Source organism: Macaca thibetana, chromosome 13 (genome assembly GCF_024542745.1).
Source record: "Macaca thibetana thibetana isolate TM-01 chromosome 13, ASM2454274v1, whole genome shotgun sequence".
In the NCBI taxonomy this organism is placed as follows: Eukaryota; Metazoa; Chordata; class Mammalia; order Primates; family Cercopithecidae; genus Macaca; species Macaca thibetana.
In genome coordinates this window covers 68,063,635-68,087,195 of record NC_065590.1, presented here as the reverse complement: position 1 = coordinate 68,087,195, position 23,561 = coordinate 68,063,635, and the positions used below count along the sequence as shown (strand labels likewise).

The 23,561-nt window shown below is 46.7% G+C and overlaps 2 protein-coding genes and 1 long non-coding RNA gene across 4 annotated transcripts in view; 1 reads left to right on the top strand and 2 right to left on the bottom strand.

The window, feature by feature from the left end:
* The window catches only part of SOS1 (SOS Ras/Rac guanine nucleotide exchange factor 1), a 147,814-nt gene extending 146,010 nt beyond the window's left edge, over positions 1 to 1,804 (bottom strand). For both annotated transcript variants that reach the window (XM_050753295.1, XM_050753296.1), the window contains exon 1: positions 1,393 to 1,804. In XM_050753295.1, coding sequence (XP_050609252.1) covers positions 1,393 to 1,479 — 87 coding nt within the window. In that variant the 5' untranslated portion in view covers positions 1,480 to 1,804. The remainder of the gene's footprint in view (positions 1 to 1,392) is intronic.
* Positions 1,621 to 5,341, bottom strand: LOC126934419 (rho GTPase-activating protein 17-like). The gene is made up of 3 exons (XM_050755225.1): positions 5,317 to 5,341; positions 1,770 to 2,494; positions 1,621 to 1,686 (listed from the first exon to the last, which is right to left on the bottom strand). Exons 1-3 carry the CDS (start codon positions 5,339 to 5,341, stop codon positions 1,621 to 1,623), a joined length of 816 nt encoding a protein of 271 aa, XP_050611182.1.
* A 583-nt stretch (positions 5,342 to 5,924) lies between these two features.
* Positions 5,925 to 17,824, top strand: LOC126933582 (uncharacterized). The gene is made up of 3 exons (XR_007718677.1): positions 5,925 to 6,171; positions 6,440 to 6,519; positions 17,406 to 17,824. It is a non-coding gene; the product is annotated as an uncharacterized LOC126933582 (long non-coding RNA).
* The last annotated feature ends 5,737 nt before the right edge of the window (positions 17,825 to 23,561 follow it).

Here is a 23,561-nt window from a genome sequence, read left to right as displayed (position 1 = left end):
GAAAGCAGCTGTTTTTGCCTCTAAGCAAAATGGCCCCTATTTGGCAATACTTTATGAGTTCCTTTACAGATTTTTAAACAATTTCCCTGTCTCCTCTTACCCTATCCGGACACCAGCTTCTAGCATCACAGAGACGTCCTACACCCATTCCATTGCAAGCTGAGAAGCCAAACTTGCAAGTAAAGCAAAAGTAAGGAGTGAGAGCCTGATGGGATTTCTAAGGAGTAAAGTATGTAAGATACATGGCATCTTTTTGGTTTTCTTTAAAAAAAAAAAAAATACATAGATGTTTGTGACTAGTCAGACACTTGAAGGGGAAAATGTCCGTAACTTAAGTCAGAAATATATGAGCAAATACTCCTGACAAACCAAATAGTTTCCACTGTAAGACAGCAAGAGGGACAGGAGGAGAACAGGGCAAAAGGGAAAGTAAAAGTTACTGGCCTTTGAGAAATATCAGACAGCTTTTAATGTTTAGCATAAAAGGTACAACATTAATCTCCATTCTTAGTAGAAGCAGTTAGCATGAAACATTCTTTAAGCAGCAAGAAACTGGAATTTAGAAACACTATTAGAAGAGTAAAGCAATCTTTACAGAAAAGGTAAATGAAGAAAAGGAAACAAAAATAGTCTGGTAGTCACACTGCTGCTTTAGAAGCTTTAAAAATGTAACAACACTTCCTAATTATACTAAAACATTTAAAAGCACAGATCGGGGGTATGTAACAATGTAGCAAACTTAAACATACAAAGGCTAAAAATTCTTAACCAAATGACAGCACCAAGTTTCTAACGCTGCAAAAACAAAACAAAAAAACCCCGAAATAGGTAGCATGTGCACCGGCCCCTGTTAATCGGAGGAGCGGGGGAAACCAGGAGAATGAGGAGTGATTGCTGATGGCGAACAGAGCAGGCCACGTTACTGCTGGCAGGCGAGCTCGCAATTCCTTTGAGCAAGCACTACGGCCAGGGCATTCTCGAAAAGCCACTAAAACGAGCGTACTGGACACCTAAAACGGCAGGCTGACAGCAGCTCCGCGCTAAGACCGAGAAGGCGGAAAAGTGGCCTGCTTTGACCTCCGCAGAAAACTGAGGCTCCTGCAACTGTTGTCTTGGAATCAAAGGGCAAAGCATTCACCTCTCAGGGGTTGGATTATTCGGATAAACTCCCGCCAGCTCCCTGCGGCCTTCCCACACACCCGGTGGATGTCAACACCGAGAGCCAGCCGTACGGCGAGCCTCTCCGTGTGCGCCGTCCTTCTGGAGACGCGGCGAGACCGGGAAGAAAGACAGCCCTGCGCGCGCCCCGCCTCCCCAGCCCTTCCCCAGCGCCAGCCCGGCGCCCGCGCTGGGGTGCTGCGGCCGGGAAGTGGGGTCCCGCGTGCTCCTCACCTTTTTCAGCGCAGGCACCAGCAGTCCCCGCCACTTGGGCGCGTTCTCTTCGCTGAAAAACTCGTATGGCAGCTGCTGCGCCTGCATGGTGCCCCCGGGGCGCCTCTGGGCGGGGAGAGGGGCGGCGGCGGCCGGGCCGGGGAGCTGCGAGAGGGCGAGATCGCAGCACGGAACAGGGCCGCGGCCCCACCGGACGGCCCGGCCCCCTCCGGGCGCCGCGCAGCCGGGCTAGCCCTGGTGAGGGGGCTGGGGGGCGAGGCCCGCGCCCGGCCACACACCCGACACGGGTACCAACTGTGGAGAACGAACGCGGCCCGGAGGCGGCGGCATCCCGCACCACCGCCCCGGGGCCAGGCCCCCCGCGCCTCCTCCCCGGCCCGCCGGCGCCGCCCGGGGCTGCCCTCTGCCGCGGCCGCCGCCCGCCCGCCCGCCGGGGCTGCACTCTCGGGCCCGGCCTGGCCCCGCGGCGGAGCTGGCGGCTGGGGGAGGACGTGTGGAGGTACGCTCCGGCCGCGGCGCCCGCTCTGCTCAGTTGGTACCCCGAAACGCAGGAGCCCCGGGCGGGGCGGAGCTGGGGCGGAGGTCTCGCGGGGAAGGGGAAGGACCCGAGGTCGTTGTTGGGGAATCTGGCTGCCCTGAGGTGCCGCCGCAGCCGCCGCCGCCGCCGCCGGTGTAGCGCTGGAGCTTCCTACTAGCGAACTGAACCTGCTCGCTACTGAGCATGCGCCGCCGGGCTGGGCTGGTTCGCTCCGGGTTTTCCGGCTCCCGGTGAAGGAGGAGGGAAGCTCGAGAGAGAGAGAGGGAGGGCGCCTGGCCAGGCTGTTGCTGCGCTGCTGGGGGCTGCAGGGGAGGGGCGAAAGGACCCGAGAAGTCGAACCCTGGCAAAGTGGAGCCTGCAGGGGTGGGCGATAACTAGGGTAAAGAGGCTCCCCATTGTGTGGTCTGGCCGTGAGGGCTCCCACCCCTCTCGGAATCCCTGGGCCCTTCGTTTCGGAAAGGGGTGTGTGTACTTTGTTCCTGAACACGAAGATAAGGACTGCCCAGAGCACGCAATGTATAGTAAACAGACTGGACAAAAGATACAGGTGCTCTGTCACGAAACCTACTGCTCAGTATCTGCTGAGTAGTAGAAGTGATTGCAGTGTTTCTAACTGGTCTTTCCACAAAACCAAGAATAAAATGTGTACGTGTAGTATTGATTTTGTGTGTATGTTTTAGATTCCCTCTGTTCATCTTTTAAACCCACTCCAGATATGAACTCCAATAAACACTTTCCTCCAGTGGATATCGAGACCTCTTCTACAGCTCCTAGAGCACTGCACTTACGCCCTTCTCAGGGCGTTCAGTCTATCGTGTTTTGTATCTTTTGAGGTTCTTTCGACTAGATAATATACTGGAAGGCCGATCTTTTTCACCAGGGCCTCTACACAGAACAGGCACTCAGTGAATATTAGTGGAATGCTAAAGGAGCAGTATTTATAAACTGTCCCTCCAGGCCACTGTTTGTTTATAATAGGGGCACTTTGTGGCAGACACCTTATGATTTATCATTAATTATCACTTTTTGAGTATCATCTCATTTAATCCCCATAGCAACCCTATTATTTTCATTTCACCGATAAGGCAGTTTAGAGGAACTAGCCTGGGTTAAAGCTGACATTGTGTCCTCCTATTCCTGAGAACAGTAACCAGGATCAGGCAAACGAGAAAGGTTCAGTGGTTCTTAATCTTTACAGGACCTCTTTGAAAATCTGGAAAAAACTCTTAGGTTATTTCCTTTAAAAATATACAGGCCGGCCAGGCGAGGTGGCTCATGCCTGTAATCCCAGCACTTTAGGAGGCTGAGGCAAGTGGATCACTTGAGGTCAGGAGTTCGAGACCAGCCTGGCCAACATTGTGAAAACCTGTCTCTACTAAAAATACAAAAATTAGCAAGGCATGGTGGTGGGCGCCTGTAATCCCAGCTACTCGGGAGGCTGAGGCAGGAGAATCGCTTGAACCGGCGAGGCAGAGGTTGCAGTGAGCCGAGATCATGCCACTGCACTCCAGCCTGGGTGACAAGAGCAAAACTCCGTCTCAATTAAAAAAAAAAAAAAAAAAAAAATATATATATATATATATATACACACACACACACACACACCCGGGTCCGGCGCAGTGGCTCGTGCCTGTAATCCCAGCACTTTGGGAGGCCGAGGTGGGCGGACCATTTGAGCTCAGGAGTTTGAGACCCGGCTCTATTGTTTTATTTAAAAAATAAAAATATACATACTTGATTTACATTTGAAAAACTCCCCACTTTCAAAGTGTGTGGAATGATGTTTTGAAATCCATCCATAGGCCGGGTGCGGTGGCTCACGCCTGTAATCCCAGCACTTTGGGAGGCTGAGGCGGGTGGATCACGAGGTCAAGAGATCGAGACCATCCTGGCTAACACGGTGAAACCCCGTGTCTACTAAAAATACAAAAAATTGGCCGGGCGTGGTGGCAGGCGCCTGTTGTCCTAGCTACTTGGGAGGCTGAGGCAGGAGAATGGTGTGAACCCGGGAGATGGAGCTTGCAGTGAGCAGAGACTGCGCCATTGCACTCCAGCCTGGGCAACAGAGCGAGACTCCGTCTCAAAAAAACAAAACAAAACAAACAAACAAACAAGAAATCCATCCATAAATCCTCCAGATAAGAAGACATGGAGTCTAGCTCTGTCGCCCAGGCTGGAGTTCAGTGGCACCATCTTAGCTCACTGCAATCTTCGCCTGGTGGGTTCAGGTGATTCTCCTGCCTCAACCTCCTGAGTAGCTGGGATTATAGGTGCCTGCCACCACGCCCAGGTAATTTTTGTATTTTTATTAGAGATGAGGTTTCACTGTGTTGGTCAGGCTGGTTTCAAACTCCTGACCTCGTGATCCACCCGCCTCGGTCTCCCAAAGTGCTGTGATTACAAGTGTCAGCCAACGCGCCCGGCCAGCCCTCTTCAAATATTTAAAGGGTTGTGATATGGGGGAAGAGATTGGTTCCAAACGAACCAAGATCAAGTCTGTACCCCAAACTATTGTTTGGCTTCCCATTGCTCTTAGAATATATTTCAAACTTCTTACCGTACCCCACAAAGGCGTGCATCTGGCTCCTGCTCACATTCTCAATATTTTCTCACCATTCCCAACCTTGCCTCACCACACTCCAGTCACAGTAGCCTTCTGTCTATTCCTAGAAAACAACAACCTGCCTAAAGAACATTGTTCTTCTCTCAGCCTAGAACACCTAACTGTTCACTTGGCTGGTTATAAACATCACCACTTCCAAGAGGCCTTCTCCGATCACTCCAAGAAATTCTCACCTGTGTATTTCTACCATATGTTCTTTTTATTTCCTGCTAGCACTAAATCAGATCAGGCCTCTATTTTTGGTTGTTGGTTTCCCTCTTGTCCCCAACAATCTTTTTTTTTTTTTGAGACGAGTCTCATTTTGTCGCCCAGGCTGGAATGCAGGCGGAATCTTGGCTCACTGCAACCTCCACTTCCCAGGTTCAAGTTATTTTCCTGCCGCAGCCTCCCGAGTAGCTGGGACTGCACGCGCACGCCACCAAGCCGGGCTAATTTTTGTATTTTTAGTAGAGACGGGGTTTCGCTATGTTGGCCAGGCTGGTCTCGAACTCCTGACCTCAAACAATACACCCACCTCCGCCTCCCAAAGTGCTGGGACTACAGGAGTGAGCCACCGCGCCTGGCCGAGATCAACAATCTTTGTGCGCTTCGTTCTTCATCGGTTTCAATCGTATCCCCAGGACCTACGCCTCCACACAGTAGGTAGCAATAAATGTTGTCGAAGGAGTGAAATTTGCATGCAGGAAACTTTCAGGACTACCTAATCAACGTTGTTCCCAGGAAACGGGCGATTTTCGAGGTGTGGTAAAAACCGTACACTCACTCACTCGGGCTAAGAGGTTGGGCATGTTGACCTCTAAGGTCCCCTTCAACTCCGAATCTCTGATTTGACTGCAGAGAAAAACAAGCCCTAGAAACATAAATTACAGCCTGGGCTGGGCTTGCTTAGCGGCCAGGACAGGTTTTCACTAGCATGGCCGTTTGGGCCGCAGACAGGGCAGGTAACTGGAGAGAAACTGCCGTGAAGACTCAGTGCTTCGCAACGGGGAGACCTAGAGGGAGTGCCAGGGTCAGCCCCGCTAAAGTCAAGGAGCACCCCATCACCCCTGTACTGTTTGCCTGTTGCCTTTATCTCTTGGGACAAAACAAAACACCTATGGCCATTCAGCAAGAGAAGACAACCGTGCGGACTCAGAAACGTACAGACGTGTAAGCGCGTGTAGACGTAAAATTGTCCCCCGCACCAGCCCCACAGCTTTTACCACCGACGGCTGCGCCCTGGCGCAGGCGCAAAGGCTTCTTTTTGCTCCCCTCCTCTGCTCTAAAGAGCCTCACGCCACAGCGGACGTGACGCACGGAGGCGCGTCCAGGCAGAGTAGCCGAAGCCCGAGAGGGGCACGTCCAGGCTGGCTAACCGAGTTCCGAGCGCGGCGCATCGGGGTAGGGCGGCGAGGACGGGGGCGGGGTGGGCTTTCGGCCCTTCAGTGTGCCCCCTGCAGGTGGATGTGCAACACTCCGCGCCTTTGCCTGCCCCGCTGGCCAGGTCGCGGTCACCTGATTCTCTGCCTTGCTGCAGCCACAGTGATCCTGCTGACGCGAACTTCGGACCCAGCTACTTACTTTTCTGCTCAAGAACTCACACTGGCATCCCAGGATAAAGTCCAAAGTCCTTAACCTGGTGTTCATGGCCTTGCACAATCGGGCCGCTACTTATCTTTCCAGCTGTATCTCTCACCTCAAAATGAACTGCTCTTGCGTCCTACAAACACATCACTTCTGTCTCTGTCTCCTTATGCTATTCAGAATGCCTGTCGCCTTTTTTCTGTAATGCCGCCCGCCACAGCCACACCCCAGCTCCCAGACATACGCCCGCGCTGGAACTCTTATCCACCCTGCGCGCCCTCAACTCAAATGCTACCTTTTCTCTAAAGTTTTTTTTTTTTCAGCCGCCATTCAGGATTCCTTCCCTTGAACTTCAGAGCCGAACAGGTAGAAGGAACAGCAGTTTCAGCCATCAGCAGTTAAGGTCCTCTCCCCTCCAGAACATATTCACCCTCTGTCTTTTCCTCACCTTCTGTCTTTCCAATGCCTCCTTTCAATTTCACTCCTCCAAAAAAGATATCTCCAGGAAATACACCAGAGAAAATAGTGACTGAGAAGAACACTGGATGCCAACCCTTTACTCACATTTAGCTAATACTTTGAGTCGCCTGCCCTCTTCCTCCCTCTCTTTTTCCATCCCTGCCTTTGCAAAGATGGTACTGTTAGAAGAGATTATCAGAGGTTCTCCAAGATATATGGGACTATTCCTCGCACTTCTTTTTCGGGATTTCTGCAGGGAGCTTATAGGATATGCCCAAGTTTATGTTCTAAGAGAGAGGATAAGACTTTTTGCAAAAGTCTCTTTCCAGTTGATTCAAGTTGTAATAGCTCCTCAAACTGATCGCATCCAAATGCAATGTGACTTTAACGAAATTCCCAACAGGAATTTTCATGGAATTTGACAAACTCATTCTTAAAGGTATATGGAAGAGCAAAAGGCTAATTCTCCTGTAAAAGAAGAAGGTAGGGGAACTTGATTTACCAGATGTGAAAACTGATTACATAGCTAAAGTAATTAAAACAATGGATGTTAGTACAAGAACCTACAAACCAATGAATCAGTAGACAGCCAAATATATAGAAACCTGATACCGTAAACATTGCAGATAAATAGGTAAAGGCGATAGTGTTCAATAAATGAAATAATGTACAATAGATAAATGCACATAGAAAAAATATACTCGTAAGTCCCACCCTACACAAAACAATCCCATTGGATTGAAGAAAGTGCAAAAAGCAAAATTATAAAACTCTGAGAAGAAGGCTGGGCGTGGTGGCTCACGCCTGTAATCCCAGCACTTTAGGAGGCAGAGAGATCATGAGGACAAGAGATCATGAGGGCAAGAGATCGAGACCATCCTGGCCAACATGGTGAAACCCCATTTCTACCAAAAATACAAAAAAATTAGCCGGGCGTGGTGGCGCACGCACCTGTAATCTCAGCTACTCGGGAGGCTGAGAGGCAGGAGAATCGCTTGAACCACTGAGACGGAGGTTGCAGTAAGTTGAGATCGCGCCACTGCACTCCAGCCTGGGTGACAGAGCGAGATTCCTATTCAAAAAAAAAAAAAAGGCCGGGTGCGGTGGCTTAAGCCTGTACTTTGGGAGGCCGAGACGGGCAGATCACGAGGTCAGGAGATCGAGACCATCCTGGCTAACACGGTGAAACCCCGTCTCTACTAAAAAAAATACAAAAATCTAGCCGGGCGAGGTGGCGGGCGCCTGTAGTCCCAGCTACTCGGGAGGCTGAGGCAGGAGAATGGCGTGAACCCGGTAGGCGGAGCTTGCAGTGAGCTGAGATCCAGCCACTGCACTCCAGCCCAGGCGACAGAGCGAGACTCCGTCTCAAAAAAAAAAAAAAAAAAAAAAAAAAATCTGAGAAGAAAATAAGGAATATCTTTTTGTTGTTGTTGTTGTTGTTGTTGAGACGCAGTCTCGCTCTGTCGCCCAGGCTGGAGTGCAGTGGTGTGATCTCAGCTCACTGCAACTTCCGCTTCCCGGATTCAAGCGATTCTCCTGCCTCAGCCTCCCTGAGTAGCTGGGACTACAGGTGTGGTCCACCACACCCAGCTAATTCTTGTATTTTTAGTAGAGACGGGGTTTTGCCATATTGGCCAGGCTGATCTTGAACTCCTGACCTCAGGCAATCCGCCCACCTTGGCTCCCAAAGTGTTGGGATTATAGGCTTGAGCCACCACGCCCTGCCTAGGGTTTCTTAAATAAGACAAAAAATACAAACCATAAAGGAAAATTGTGATAAATTTTACTTCATTGTGGCAAGGTGCATACACGAATATAGATAATCTTCTTGTATATATGTTACACACACGTACCAAAGGAAAAGGAGTGGTAAAGGTTACAATTGGCCAATATATAGGACAAAGCTATTCACTGATAAATCTGAAAAGGACTATGAGACAGTCTCAGAAATGCACTTAAGAAAAAAAAAAAAAAAAGTGGTGGCTCACGCCTGTAATCCCAGCTTTTTTTTTTTTTTTTTTTGAGACGGAGTTTCATTCTTGTTGCCCAAGCTGGAGTGCAATTGTGCGATCTTGGCTCATTGCAACCTCCCCTCCCAGGTTCAAGCAGTTCTCCCGCCTCAGCCTCCGGAGTAGCTGCGATTACAGGTGTCCGCCACCAAGCCTGGCTAATTTTTATATTTTTAGTAGAAATGGGGTTTTGCCATGTTGCCCAGGCTGGTCTCGAACTCCTGACCTCAGGGGATCCACCTGCCTTGGCCTCCGAAAGTGCTGGGATTACAGGCGTGAGCCACTGCACCTGGCCAAAAAAAAAAAAAAAATTGTTAATCTTAATTATAGGTCAGAATGGGAAGAGGCTGAGATTAAATACTAGTAGAAAACAGTTTAAAGACAATTCAAGCTGGGTGCAGTGGCTCATGCCTCTAATTCTAGCACTTTGTGAGGCTAAGGTGGGAGGATGTTGAGGCCAGGAGTTCAAAACCAGTTTGGGCAACACAAGGAGACCTCTGTCTCTACAAAATTTAAAAAATTAGCCAGGCATGGTGGTGTGCACCCATAGTCCCAGCTACCCAGGAGGCTGAGGTGGGAGGACTGCTTGACTCCAGGAGTTTGAGACCAGCCTGGACAGCATGGCCAAACTCCATCTCTCAAAAAAAAAAACAAAAACAAAAATTAGCTGGGCATGGTGGCACTCTGCCTGTGGTCCCAACTCTTGGGAGGCTGAGTAGGGAGGCTCACCTGAGCCCAGGAGGTTGAGGCGGCAATTAGTCATGATCACACCACTGCACTCCAGCTTAGGTAACAGAGTGCGGACCCTGTCTACTGCACCCCCACACCAACCACAAAGGACTTCTTTCTCAACTGCAAGAATTGTGTGATTTAGTTGACAACTTCCAGCTGTTAATTCCTTTAAGTGTCTGTTAGCTTTTGAGCCAAGGTCATACTTTTTTTGAGGCGACCCCAGGCAGTGACTCAGCAAGATGGTGGAACAGAGCCTGGCCATTTTTGCCCTATGCAGAACTTCTCTAATGGTAATCTTTGCTGGGAGCTCCCTATCGGGCTGGCTGAGTCTTCAGCCGATCTGCATAGTGGTCTGATGACGCCCCGACCCAGTTCTTCCTCCTTTTTCTTCTTGTGAATGTTACTCTTCAATAAGCCTTTTGCTTTTTTTTTTTTTTTTTTTTTCCTTGAGACGGAGTCTGGGTCTGTTGCCCAGGCTAGAGTGCAGTGGCCTGATCTCAGCTCACTGCAACCTCCACCTCCTGGGCTCAAGCGATTCTCCCGCCTCAGCCTCCCAAGTTGCTGGGATTACAGGTACCTGCCACCACACCCGGCTAATTTTTGTATTTTTAGTAGAGACAGGGTTTCACCATGTTGCCCAGACTGGTCTCGAACTCCTGATCTCAGGTGATCTGCCTGCCTCGGCCTGGCAAAGTGCTGAGATTACAGGCATGAGTCACCGCACCGGCCGAAGCCTTTGAATTGTTTTTTTTTTGTTGTTGTTTATTTGTTTGTTTGTTTGTTTCCTTTTGAGACAGAGTTTCGCTCTTGTTGCCCAGGCTGGAGTGCAATGGCGCGATGTCGGCTCACCACAACCTCTGCCTCCCAGGTTCAAGCAATTCTCCTGCCTCGGCCTCCCGAGTAGCTGGGATTACAGGCATGTGCCACCACGCCTGGCTAATTTTGTATTTTCAGTAGATACAGGGTTTCTCCATGTTGGTCAGGCTGGTCTCGAACTCCCGACCTCAGGTGATCCACCCGCCTCAGCCTCTCACAGTGTTGGGATTATAGTCGTGAGCCACCGCGCCCGGCCGCATTCCTCTTTTTTTTTTTTTTTGAGACAGAGTTTCAGTCTGTGGCCCAGGCTGGAGTGCAGTGGCCTAATCTCAGCTCACTGCAACCTCTGCCTCCTGGGTTCAAGCAGTTCTCCTGCCTCAGCCTTTGCAGTAGCTGGGACTACAGGTGCGTGCCACCATGCCTGACTAATTTTTGTATTTTTAGTAGAGATGGAGTTTCACCATGTTGGTCAGGCTGGTCTCAAACTCCTGACCTCATGATCCGCCCACCTCGGCCTCCCAAAGTGCTGGGATTACAGGCGTGAGCCACTGTGCTCGGCACCTTTTGCATTCTTTTTTTGTTGTTGTTTGTTTTTGTTTTTGTTTTTGTTTTTTGAGACGGAGTCTCACTCTGTCGCCCAGGCTGAAGTGCAGTGGCGCGATCTTGGCTCACTACAAGCTCCGCCTTCCGGGTTCACACCATTCTCCTGCCTCAGCCTCTCAAGTAGTTGGGACTACAAGCGCCCGCCACCATGCCAGGCTAATTTTTTGGTTTTTTTTTTTTTTAGTAGAGACGGGGTTTCACCGTGTTAGCCAGGATGGTCTCCATCTCCTGACCTCGTGACCCGCCCACCTCGGCCTCCCAAAGTGTTGGGATTACAGACGTGAGCCACCGCACCTGGCCGCCTTTTGCATTCTTAACTCCAGCTCAGCATCTGCTTCCCAGGGGACCCAACTGATTTGTATATATATATTGTTTTATAGGATAACAACTAATATTTTTAATTATGATGAATCCATATAAATACCTCAAATTTATTGATTATAGAAATATATCTATAATTTTCCAAAGTGATTTATTTCTTTAAAAAATGTGGAGAAATTGATGTGGCTCTGAATCTATAAGGAAAGAGTTTGCAGTATACCATCATTTTGGCTATGTTTCTTTCCTTTTTTTTTTTTTGAGACGGAGCCTTGCTCTGTTGCCTAGGCTGGGGTGCAATGGCACAATCTTGGCTCACCACAACCTCTGCCTCCTGGGTTCAAGCAATTCTCCTGCTTCAGCCTCTTGAGTAGTGGGACTACAGGCATACGCCACCATGCCCTGCTAATTTTTGTATTTTTAGTAGAGACAGGGTTTCACTATGTTGGCCAGGGTGGTCTCAAACTCCTGACCTAATGATCTGTCCACCTCGGCCTCCCAAAGTGCTGGGATTACAGGCGTGAGCCACCGCGCCCAGCCTTGGCTATGTTTCTTAAACACAGTTTACTTATGATAAATATAGCTCAGGCATCTATATTTCATCAGACCTATTATTTTTTGACTGCTTCTGACAGACACCCTCTTTATTTTTTGACCAATAAATGACCAGCAACTGTAAAAAAGGGAAAGAGAAAGAAAAATACAGAAACAAAATAACACCTCCCATCATCCCTTGTGCAACAGCTCATTTCACAAAATCTTTGAAAATTACTTATACATGCATGATTTATGAAGGGAACGCCAGGAACACAGTTTCATAAGGATTGTATTAAAGGTTTCTCTCCCAGAGGCAGAAACATTGCTTCTTCAGAATTGTTTTCCTCTTAACCTCTTTTCTCTAAAACTGAAAAAGTTTGCCTTGATTTATGGGGTATAGAGTTTTTGTTTTCTTAAGTCTAACATAGAAGTTAAAACAAAAACAAAACCTTGGGATGGAAAATAGTAACGGTTAAAGAAGAATTGAATTTTAATTTGCTCAGCTGATCAGGCAAAAATGGGTTTTCTTACTACTGAGACTACAGTTCTCATGAAATATTTCATTATAATATTCCTTTGAGTTGTTTATTGATTTAGTTCAGAGAATGTGGAACAGAGGGAAAGAGGACTGAAATGAAACCTGTGTGCTGAATAAGTCTAGTGCATTTCTTATAAATTTATTCCTGGTTCTTATCAAGTTTGTTGTCATTTGAAGTGGGATTTTTAATCTACATTTCTACGTGATTATTGCTGGGTTAAAGAAAAAGTATTTTGTTCATATAGTTGGCTTAAATCTGGCCATTTTAACTTTTCATTAGTTCTAATAGTTTTCTTTCTGAAATAACGTCTCTGATTCTCTACAAAATACAATCATTTTATATGCAAACTATGATATTTTGCCTTCAGCCTTTTTATAAATGCTGGAGGATTAGAACTTAGACTAAGGATTCAGGAGCAACTCCTGGACCCCATTACTACTCTGCCTTGACCAAAATTGGGAATGCAGCCATCACTGATGTTGAAAGCTGCTGAATCAGGAAGTCATCTGCCAAATTAATAAGCTGCTGCACAACAGCTGGCTGCAGACCATGCCACCTCTGCCACAGTCTACCCCAGCAAAGCAGATCCTCTTGATATCACCTCTGTCTACATGTGACTCAGTTTCAAATCAGTCTCAACAAATGCTTCTGTTTCGTGGGATGCAAATCACATCACAAGCCCTAGCCACAGGAGAGTCTAGAAAATGTAGTTTTTTAAGCTTCTGCCTGTATGTTCATTCTAGAGCATACTAATATGCAATATCTGCCATAGCATTCTTTAACATATCTAGAAAATTTTCTATTTCTTTTTAAAAATTGTGATACAGGCTGGGTGAGGTGGTTCACGCCTGTAATCCCAGCATTTTGGGAGGCCAAGGTGGGCGGATCACCTGAGGTCAGGAGTTTGAGACCAGCCTGGCCAACATGATGAAACTCCGTCTCTACTAAAAATACCAAAAATAGCTGGGCATGGAGGCACATGCCTGTTATCCTAGCTACTCGGGAGGCTGAGGTGCGAGGATCACTTGAGCCTGGGAGGTGGAGGTTGCCCCATGATCGGAGATCATGCCACTGCACTCCAGCCTGAGCAGCAGAGCTAGACTCTGTTTCAAAAAGAAAAGAAAAAGAAAAGTGATCAAATACACATAACACAAAATTTATCATCTTAACCTTTTATTTTACTTTTTTTTTTAAGCTAGTCAGGTGAAGCAGTGGGAGTGGAGAAGGAACAAAGAAATCTGTAACTAGTTGTACTCAATTAGTTGTATACACTACTTCACTCAGACCAGCCCTTAACCAATTTAGAATATATAGTTTAGTAGTGTTAAGTATATCTACATTATTGCGTAATCAATCACAAGAATTATTTTCATCTTGCAAAACCGAAACTCTGAACCCACTGAACAACAACTCTCCATTTCCCCTCCCCCACCAGGCCCTGGGAACTACCATTCTACTTTCTGTTTCTATGAATTTGACTACTCTAGATACCTTGTATAAGTAGAATCGTACAGTGTTTGTCTTTTTGTGACTGGCTTGTTTCACTTAAGGTTGAATAATATCCTCAAGCTTCATCCATGTTGTAGCATGTGTCAGAATCTCCTTCCTTTTTAAGGCTGAATAATTTTCCATTGTATGTATATAACACATTTGTTTATTCAGCAGATCACTATTCATCCGACATGAATAAATCTCAGATCACTGTAACCTCAGAGACTTGGGTTGTTTGACCTATTGTGAATAATGCTGCTCTGAACCTGGGTGCACAAGTATTTCTTTGGGATGCTGCTTTCAATTATTTTGCATATGTATTCATCCTTCTATTTATTTTGATCTAAGAGCTTTCAAAAGGAAAAGCTGCTGAATGTTATGAGATGATTTTTCAGTATCTATAGCAGATTGTTTTTTTAAGATGGCCATAGTATCTCCCATTTCACATGCTTGACACTGTCTCTATTGCTTCCACCAAAACTGACCAAGGAACTCACTTCAGAGCTAAAGAAGTGCAGCAGTGGGCTCATACTCATGGAGTTCACTGGTCTTACAATGACCCCATCATCTTGAAGCAGCTTGCTTGATAGAATGGTGGAATGGCCTTTTGAAGATGCAGTTATATTGCCCATTACATGACAATACCTTATAGAGCTGGGGCAGAGTTCTCCAGAAGGCTGTATATTCTTCTGAATCAGCATCCAATATATGGTACTGTTTCTCCCAGAAATAGAATTCATGGGTCCAGCGATCAAGGGGTGGAAATGGAGGTGGCAGCACTCACCATTACCCCTAGTGATCCACTAGCAAACTTTTTGCTTCCTGTTCCCAAGACATGCTCTGCCGACCCAAAGGTCTTTAATTCCATAGGGAGAAATGCTTTAATCAGGAGACACAACAATGATTTCATTACATTGTAAGTAAGACTACCACCTGCTCCCTTTGGCTGCCTTAAGACTCTGGGTCAACAGACCAAGAAGGGAGTTATGGTGTTGGCTGGGATGATTGATCTGGACTACCAAATTGGATACTCCACAATGCTGGTAAGAAATAATATGTCTGGGGCCGGGCGTGGTGGCTCACGCCTGTAATCCCAGCACTTTGGGAGGCCGAGACGGGTGGATCACGAGGTCAGGAGATCGAGACCATCCTGGCTAACACGGTGAAACCCCATCTCTACTAAAAAATACAAAAAACTAGCCGGGCGAGGTGGCGGGCGCCTGTAGTCCCAGCTACTCGGGAGGCTGAGGCAGGAGAATGGCGTGAACCCGGGAGGCGGAGCTTGCAGTGAGCCGAGATCCGGCCACTGCACTCCAGCCTGGGCGACAGAGCGAGACTCCGTCTCAAAAAAAAAAAAAAAAAAAAAAAAAGAAATAATATGTCTGGAATACAGGAGATCCCTTGGGGTACCTCTTAGTATTACCATGACCTGTGATTAAAGTCAATGGGAAACTACAACTCAAATCAGGCAGGGCTTCAAATGGCCCAGATCCTTCAGGAACGAAGATTTGGGTGACCCCACCAAGTAAAGAACTATGATCAGTTGAGGTGCTTACTGAAGGCAGAGAGAATACAGTATAGATAATAGAAGTTAACTATAAACAACAGCTACAACCATGTGACCAGTTATAGACTCAAGGATTATAATTGTCAAAATAATTTCCTCCCTATTTTGTTAAGAATACATTTGTGGCCAGGTGCGGTGGCTCACACCTGTAATCCCAGCACTTTAGGAAGCTAAAGCGGACAGATTGCTTGAGCTCAGGAGTTTGAGACCAGTCTGGCCAACATAGCAAAACTCTGTCTCTACTAAAAATACAAATAGTAGCTGGGTGTGGTGGTATGTGCCTGTAGTTCCAGCTACTCAAGAGGCTAAAGCTGGAGGATCACCTAAGCCAGCAAGGTATAGGTGACAGTGAGCCAAGATTGTGCCACTGCACTCCAGCCTGGGCAACAGAGTAAGACCCTGTCCCCCACCCCCAAAAAATACATTTGTGTGTATATATACACATATTAAGCAAAGGCAGGTTTTTTTCCCTCTTATTCCTTTATCATGTAAGATAAACTAGCTGTTTTGACTTTATATCTTCCTATGTATGTATGTATGTATGTATGTATCTATCTATCTATCTATCTAATTTTTTTTTTTTTTTTTTTTTTGAGACAGAGTGTCACTCTTTTGCCCAGGCTGGAGTGCAGTGGCACCATCATGGCTCACTGCAAGCTCCGCCTCCTGGGGTCATGCCATTCTCCCGCCTCAGCCTCCCGAGTAGCTGGGACTACAGGTGCCCACCACCAAGCCCAGCTAATTTTGTTTTTGTATTTTTAGTAGAGATGGGGTTTCACTGTGTTAGCCAGGATGGTCTGGATCTCCTGACCTTGTGATCCACCCGCCTTGGCCTCCCAAAGTGCTGAGATTACAGGCGTGAGCCATCGCACCCGGCTATATCAATATTTTTAAGTATTCATAATTTTATATCATGATATTTAAATTATGGAATATCAGGAGAAGAGTAAACATCACTCAAGAACTTTACCTCCTCTACTGGAGAAGGGACTAGTGTGTTTTCAGTTGTACACAGGATAATTGTATCATGTTAGGTGGAACTATGACCTTGTTATTGCCTGCTTGCCTGCCTGCCTGCCTGCCTGCCTTCCTTCCTTCCTTCCTTCCTTCCTTCCTTCCTTCCTTCCTTCCTTCCTTCCTTCCTTCCTTCCTTCCTTCCTTCCTTCCTTCCTTCCTTCCTTCCTTCTTTCCTTCCTTCCTTCTCTTTCTCTCTTTCTTTCCGACTGGTTCTCACTCTGTTGCCCAGGCTGGAGTGCAGTGGCACAATCACAGCTCACTGCAGCCTTGAACTCCCGGGCTCAAGCAATTCTCCCACTTTAGTCCCCAATATCTGGGACCACCAGACCTGGCTAATTTATTTTTATTTTTATTTTTATTTTTGGTAGACACATGGTCTCACTATGTTGCCCAGGCTGCTCTGGAACTCTTAGGCTCAAGAGATCCTCCCACCTCAGCCCCGCAAAGTGTTAGGATTACAGGAGTGAGCCACCACATCCAGCTTGTTATTGTCTTTATTTGAAGATTAAATATGGCTTAAGGAGACGCATATGGTTCAGAAGTATTTGACTTTGGCAAAATAATAATAATAATTAAAATTTTGAAAAGGAGACGTGTGTGACAAGTTGACAAGGGGTGGACTTGTGATGGTAATTTTAGGTGTCAGTTTGACTGAATTAAGGGAAACCTAGACATCTGGTAAAACATTATTTCTGGGTATGTCTGTGAAGGTGTTTCTGGAGGAGATGGGCATTGAATTAGTGGATGAAGTAAGGAATATCTGCCCTCATCCAACGTGGGCAGCCACCATCATATTCACCAAGGGCCCCGATACAACAAAAAGGCAGAGGCAAGGCAAATGTGTTCTCTCTTCTGGAGGTGTGACCCCATCTTTTGCTACCCCTAAGCATCAGAACTCCAGGTTCTTGGGCATTCCAACTCTAAGACTTCAACCAGAGGCCCCTAGTTTCTCAGCCCTTGGCTTCAGGCTGAGAGTTACGTTATTGGATCCCCTGGATCTCAGGACTTTGGGCTCAGACTGAATTATACCACTAGCTTCCCTGCTTCACCAGCTTGTAGGCAATGTATCATGGGACTTCTCAGCCTCCGTAATTGCATGAGCCAATTCCCATAATAAATCTCCTCTTGTATGTATATTATTGGTTCTGTTTTTCTAGAGAACGCTGACTGACTAATACATATCCTGTTTTCTTGAACCTAGGAAGATCTCTGTGACTGCCTGGACAAATAAGTACTGCAGAAGGGCTACTACGTTATTTATGAGGCTGGATCATAAAAATGCCATACACTTCCACCTTCTTCTCTTGGAATGCTCATTCTTGGAACCCATCAGTCATGCTAAGAGAAAGCTCAGATGAACCCCTGGAGAAAGCACCTGCAGAGGCCACGTGTAAGTTTTCCATCTGATAGCCCAGCTGAGGTCCGAAACAATATCTAGCGTCAAGTACCAAACAAGTGAATGATACCTCTAGATGATTCTGTAGCTCAGCAATCAAGTCACTCCAGACTTTGAGTCTTTTTAGCTGAGGCTCTAGACATTGTGGAGAGATAAATTGTCCCTGCTGTGCTCGGTTCTGATTAGTGACTCACAGAATCTATGAGTAGAACCCACTGGTTACTTTATGCTACAAAGTTTTCAGGTGGTTTGTTACACAGCAATAGATAACTGATAACAGCATCTGATGATATGATCATTTGGTAATTCTTTCATCATTTAATGTAATATTTAAGCACTTGTGTATTCCTAAAATAAACTGTTCTTGCTCATGTTGTATTATACTGTTGATAAACTTTTGGGTTTAGCTACTAATATGATGGAGATAAAATATTATTATTTCAAAACAAAGTTGGGGCCAGGTACAGTGGCTCCTGCCTGTAATCCCAGCACTTTGGGAGGCCAAAGCAGGTGGATCACTTGAGGTCAGGAGTTTGAGACCAGCCTGGTCAACACGGTGTGAACCCTGTCTCTAGTAAAAAAAAAAAAAAAAAATTAGCCAGGCGTGGTTGGGGGTACCTGTAATTCCAGCTACTTGGGATTCTGTGGCAGGAGGATCACTTGAACCCAGGAGACAGAGGTTACAGTGAGCCAAGATAATGCCACTGCACTCCAGCCTGGGGGACAGAGTGAGAGCCTATCTCAAAAAATAAATAAATAAAAATTAAAAAAACAGAGTTGGTGTTAACTGCTTCTGCCTTCTAAGGGGGTAACATAATTCACATCAGAGGTGAAATGAATATCAATAACTCTCCTGCTTTCAGAGCAATCTCTTGCTGTCTTTTCTTCTCTTTAGCTTAAATTTCATAATAATAATAATTATTATTATGCGTTTGAACATACTTTCCAGTTCCTTGCCTCTCTCCATGTGCCACACTCGCCTTGCAAAAAGTCCAGTCTCAAATAACGTGAAACATCCACTAGTTCTGTGTGTGGACCTGTGTACCCAAGCATTGCTAGAGAATCGTACAATTGCACCACTGGGGGTCACCTTAACTTCCTAATCTCAAGCCTCAAAGGGGTGCTCAATATCACCCAGAAATCTACTCTATACATCAATCTTCAGCATTTCCTCTTTTCTTGTACCTTATTTCCCATCCATTTCCAAGTGCCTTTTTTCCTGATCTTGACTTTTACTTTATTGAGTAAATCAAAATAATCAACCTGGAGCTCCCTCATATTGCCATTACCTTCTGCTTCATTCTTGGTTTTGTTTGTTTGTTTGAAACAGTCTCACTCTGTCACCTAGGCTGGAGTGCAGTGGGGCAATCTTGGCTCACTGCAACCTCCGCCTCCTGGATTCAAGTTATTTTCCTGCCTCAGCCTCCCCAGTAGCTGAGATTACAGGCATGTGCCACCATGCCCTGCTAATTTTTGGATTTTTAGTAGAGACAGGTTTCACTATGTTGCCCAGCCGGTCTCAAACTCCTGACCTCAAGTGATCTGCCCTCCTCAGCTTCCCAAAGTGCTGGGATTACAGGCGTGAGCCACCGCGCCCAGTCAGTTTTTTAACTTTTAGTAGAGATAGGATCTCACTATGTTGCTCAGGCTGGGCTCCAACTCCTGAGCTCAAGCAATCCTCCCACCTCAGCCTCCCAAAGTGCTGGGATTACAGGCATGAGACACCATGCCAGGCCAGCCCTCTGTTTCATTCTTCATACATAGGCCATGCTGTAATGACCCCATGCTGCCTTTTTCAAATAATTGCTTTGGCTGTGGGGAAAGGATATTAGCAGTTTTGGAGCATCGCACATCCCAGGTACCTCACTTACATTTTATTTTGTGAGACAGGTGTGAAGATCCCCAATTTTCTGAGGAGAAAACTGAGGCCCAGTGAATGTAAGCCCTCTGTCCTACTTACATCACCCAGTACAAAGCTGTCAATAAACTCCAAGCTCAGCTCTTGCTTTACTCCATCCCAATGGCTCCTCCTGTCAAGGACTGTATGTACATTGCAGTTTCAGATTTATCTTTTTGAAAAACGAGAATGTTCACAAGAGGCAAGTCCCAATATCTTTGGTTTTTTAATCTTTTGAGGGACATCAGTGTGTGAGGCTATTGTCAGGTCCAGCTGGGGCTGATGGCAGGCTGTGACTTGAAGAGGTCCCCTTGCTCAATCCCTTTCTTGTTCATCAGCATTTTGTTTTTAGGAGGTAAGTATGATCATTAGTCACTGTTCAACTCTTACCCTTAAAACTCAGTGCTAGAGGCCGGGCGCGGTGGCTCAAGCCTGTAATCCCAGCACTTTGGGAGGCCGAGACGGGCGGATCACGAGGTCAGGAGATCGAGACCATCCTGGCTGACACAGTGAAACCCCGTCTCTACTAAAAAATACAAAAAAAAAAACTAGCCGGGCGAGGTGGCGGGCGCCTGTAGTCCCAGCTACTCGGGAGGCTGAGGCAGGAGAATGGCGTGAACCCGGGAGGCGGAGCTTGCAGTGAGCCAAGATCACGCCACTGCACTCCAGCCTGGGCGGCAGAGCGAAACTCTGTCTCAAAAACAAACAAACAAACAAACAAACAAACAAAAAAAAAAAAAACAAACAAACAAAAAAACTCAGTGCTAGAAAAATGGATCCTTGACCTACATTCATGAAACCAAAAACACATTTCTGTGTTTGTGATATATGCATTGCATGTTCCACTGTATGTTCGGGCACCCCAAAAAAATGAGACCCAGGCCAGGCACGGTGGCTCATGCCTGTAATCCCAGCACTTTGGGAGGCCGAGGCGTGAGGATCACAAGGTCAGCAGTTCCAGACCAGCCTGGCCAACATGGTGAAACCCCATCTCTACTAAAAATACAAAAATTAGCTGGGTGTGGTGGCACGTGCCTGTAGTCCCAGCCACTCGGGAGGCTGAGGTAGGAGAATAGCTTGAACACGGGAGGCGGAGGTTGCAGTGAGCCAAGATCCTGCCACAGCACTCCAGCCGGGAACAAAGCGAGACTCCATCTCAAAAAATAATTAATAAATTAATTACATTGAAAAATGTGGCCCATGCTAAGTTAACACCATCAGAGGAAAAAGAAAAGGCTATTTTGTACAATGTTGTAAACTTTTAAAACTATGAAATATTAAAACATGGCCGGGGGCGGTGGCTCACGCCTGTAATCCCAGCACTTTGGGAGGCCGACGCAGGCGGATCAAGAGGTCAGGAGATCGAGACCATCCTGGTTAACACGGTGAAACCCCTTCTCTACTAAAAATACAAAAACAAACAAACAAACAAACAAAATTAGCCGGGCGTGGTGGCGGGTTCCTGCAGTCCCAGCTACTCAGACGGCTGAGGCAGGAGAATGGCGTGAATCCGGTAGGCGGAGCTTGCAATGAGCCGAGATCGCACCACTGCACTCCAGCCTGGGCGACAGAGCGAGACTCCGTCTCAAAAAAAAAATTAAAACATCTTCTCAAAACCAGGTAAATAAGCGTGCATGCTTATGTGCACCTTGGAATGTCTTTAATTATGTGTTTCTTTGTATATCATTATCATGGAATGCAGATGAGCCAAAAAGGCTGGACACACTTTCCCCTCTTGGTTCTCAACTGGCACATCTGACTTTGGCTTTCCATCGAAAGGCAGATCCCAACTAGAGTTTGGGACCACTGGGATAATTCCTATGGCCCTTGGAGATGAGCAGTAAGGAGCTGGATACTGCAGACCAAGTAAAATAGGCCTCAGCCCTTCAAAGCCTTTGCTTTGCCCTCCTTTCCTGGCTCTACAACCCACTGCTATGACAGCAAGTGACAAAAGGGTATCTTACTGGGGTAGAAGAGTGGGAGGAAGTGGGAGGGGAAGGCAATGCTGATTGAGGCATGGGATAAAAAGACATAAAAACGTTAAGACCAGAACTGCATAATTTCAGCCTTATCAGCTTGGCTGAAAGTGATATTTATAATGCACTTGCAACATAGCAAAAGTGAAAGCAGGCCCTGTTTCTCTGGGTCACCTTCTCCTTCCCCACCTGACAGACAGGCTGAACCTTCAGACTACCCGGAGCTTCCCTCCACCCATACTGCCCATTGGCTACCTCTATGATTTGTCTCCCTATTCCTTGCCCAGATGCTGCCTGAGCCCCTCACTTGTCTAATTCTGAACTCCCATTTCCTCAGAGATTCTAATTTCACTGAACCAAACAATGACATGCAATCTGTATTTTTGCTTGTATCTTCCCCTTCTTCCAGTGGGAGCTTTTCTTTGGGGAACTAACTTTTCCCCATGGATGCCCATCAAGATCTTTAATGAGATTCATGTAAAAAGGCAGGAGCCGGAGAGGTGGTCTTTGAGGCACCGTTGAAATTATGCCTACTGCAGCTCTAAGTCCATTTGTTCCTCAGAACATCCTCAAGATTGGAATAGGGATTCCTTAAGGAGAGTAACCTGGGACCTATCCGAATTGCATTGTCAACTAGCTGCTTTTTACAGATAGTACTGAGCAAAGAAACATGTATTTTCTGGAAAGATCTCCCTTAATCTACCTCATTATCACACAAAGAATTTTACAAAAGTGGTTTGTGGTTTTACATCTAGTGAGAAAGTAACACTCAGTTCAGAAGAACTGAGTTAATTTATTTAGTTTATTTTTGCAGAGTAAAGTGATTCCTAGTCCCCCATATAAAGCAGAGTGGCTGCGGCAACATTGATTTTTTTAAACTTATCTTAAAACATTTATCTTTCGCATTATTTTAAAATCTATATTGCTAAGACAAGCGTCTTTCTTAGAAAAAGGAATCTCTGATGCAATGTTATAAAAATAATTTTCACTGGAGATGGTGTCTCTCTGTTGCTATTTTTTGATTTCGTAGCTGCAGCATGCAGTAATGTCTTCCAGCCTAATTTCTTCAGGCTTTGTAACCCTCTGCCATTATGGAAAACATTTAGTTCAAGACCTCCACCCCCTTTTTTTTTCTTTTTTTTTTTTGAGATGGAGTCTTGCTCTGTTGCCCAGGCTGGAGTGCAAAGGCACGATCTCAGCTCACTGCAACCTCCGCCTACCAGGTTCAAGTGATTCTCGTGCCTCAGCCTCCTGAGTAGCTGGAATTACAGGCACGTGCCACCACGCCTGGCTTATTTTTTGTATTTTCAGTAGAGATGGGGTTTCCCCATGTTTACCAGGCTGGTCTTGAACTCCTGGCCTCAAGTGATCCGCCTGCCTCAGCCTCTCAAAGTGCTAGGATTACAGGCATGAGCCACCGCCCCCAGACCCTTATGATTTTCTCAATAACATTTTCTTTCCTGGCTGGGCGCGGTGGCTCGCGCCTGTAATCCCAGCACTTTGGGAGGCCGAGGCGGGTGGATCACGAGGTCAGGAGATCGAGACCATCCTGGCTAACACGGTGAAACCCCGTCTCTACTAAAAGTACAAAAAATTAGCCGGGCATGGTGGTGGGCGCCTGTAGTCCCAGCTACTCGGGAGGCTGAGGCAGGAGAATGGCATGAACCCGGGAGGCGGAGCTTGCAGTGAGCCGAGATTGCGCCACTGCACTCCACTCCTGGGCAGCAGAGCGAGACTCCGTCTCAAAAACATACACACACACACACAAAATTTTCTTTCCTCTAATTTACTTTATTGTAAGATTATAAGTATATACTTATACACAGTATATAAGACCTATAAGGGGTGGGCAAGATGGCTCACACCTGTAATCTCAGCACTTTGGGAAGCCAAGGCGGGCAGGTCACCTGAGGTCAGGAGTTCGAGACCAGCCTGGCCAACATGGTGTAACCCTGTCTCTACCAAAAATACAAAAATTAGCTGGGTGTGGTGGCACGCACCTGTAGTCCCAGCCACTTGGGAAGCTGAGGCAGGAGAATCATTTGAACCTGGGAGGCGGAGGTTGCGGTGAGCCGAGATCGTACCACT

Bases quoted from the DNA above. Each gene is read 5' to 3' on its own strand.
- LOC126934419 (XM_050755225.1), bottom strand. From the start codon at position 5,341: ATGCCCAACCTCTTAGCCCGAGTGA. The intron at 2,495-5,316 runs GTGAGTGTACGG...ACTGAGCAGTAG, and splicing joins CAACCTCTTAGCCCGAGTGA to GTTTCGTGACAGAGCACCTG. The intron at 1,687-1,769 runs GCCGGGGAGGAG...CGTTCTCCACAG, and splicing joins GCCCCGGGCGGCGCCGGCGG to TTGGTACCCGTGTCGGGTGT.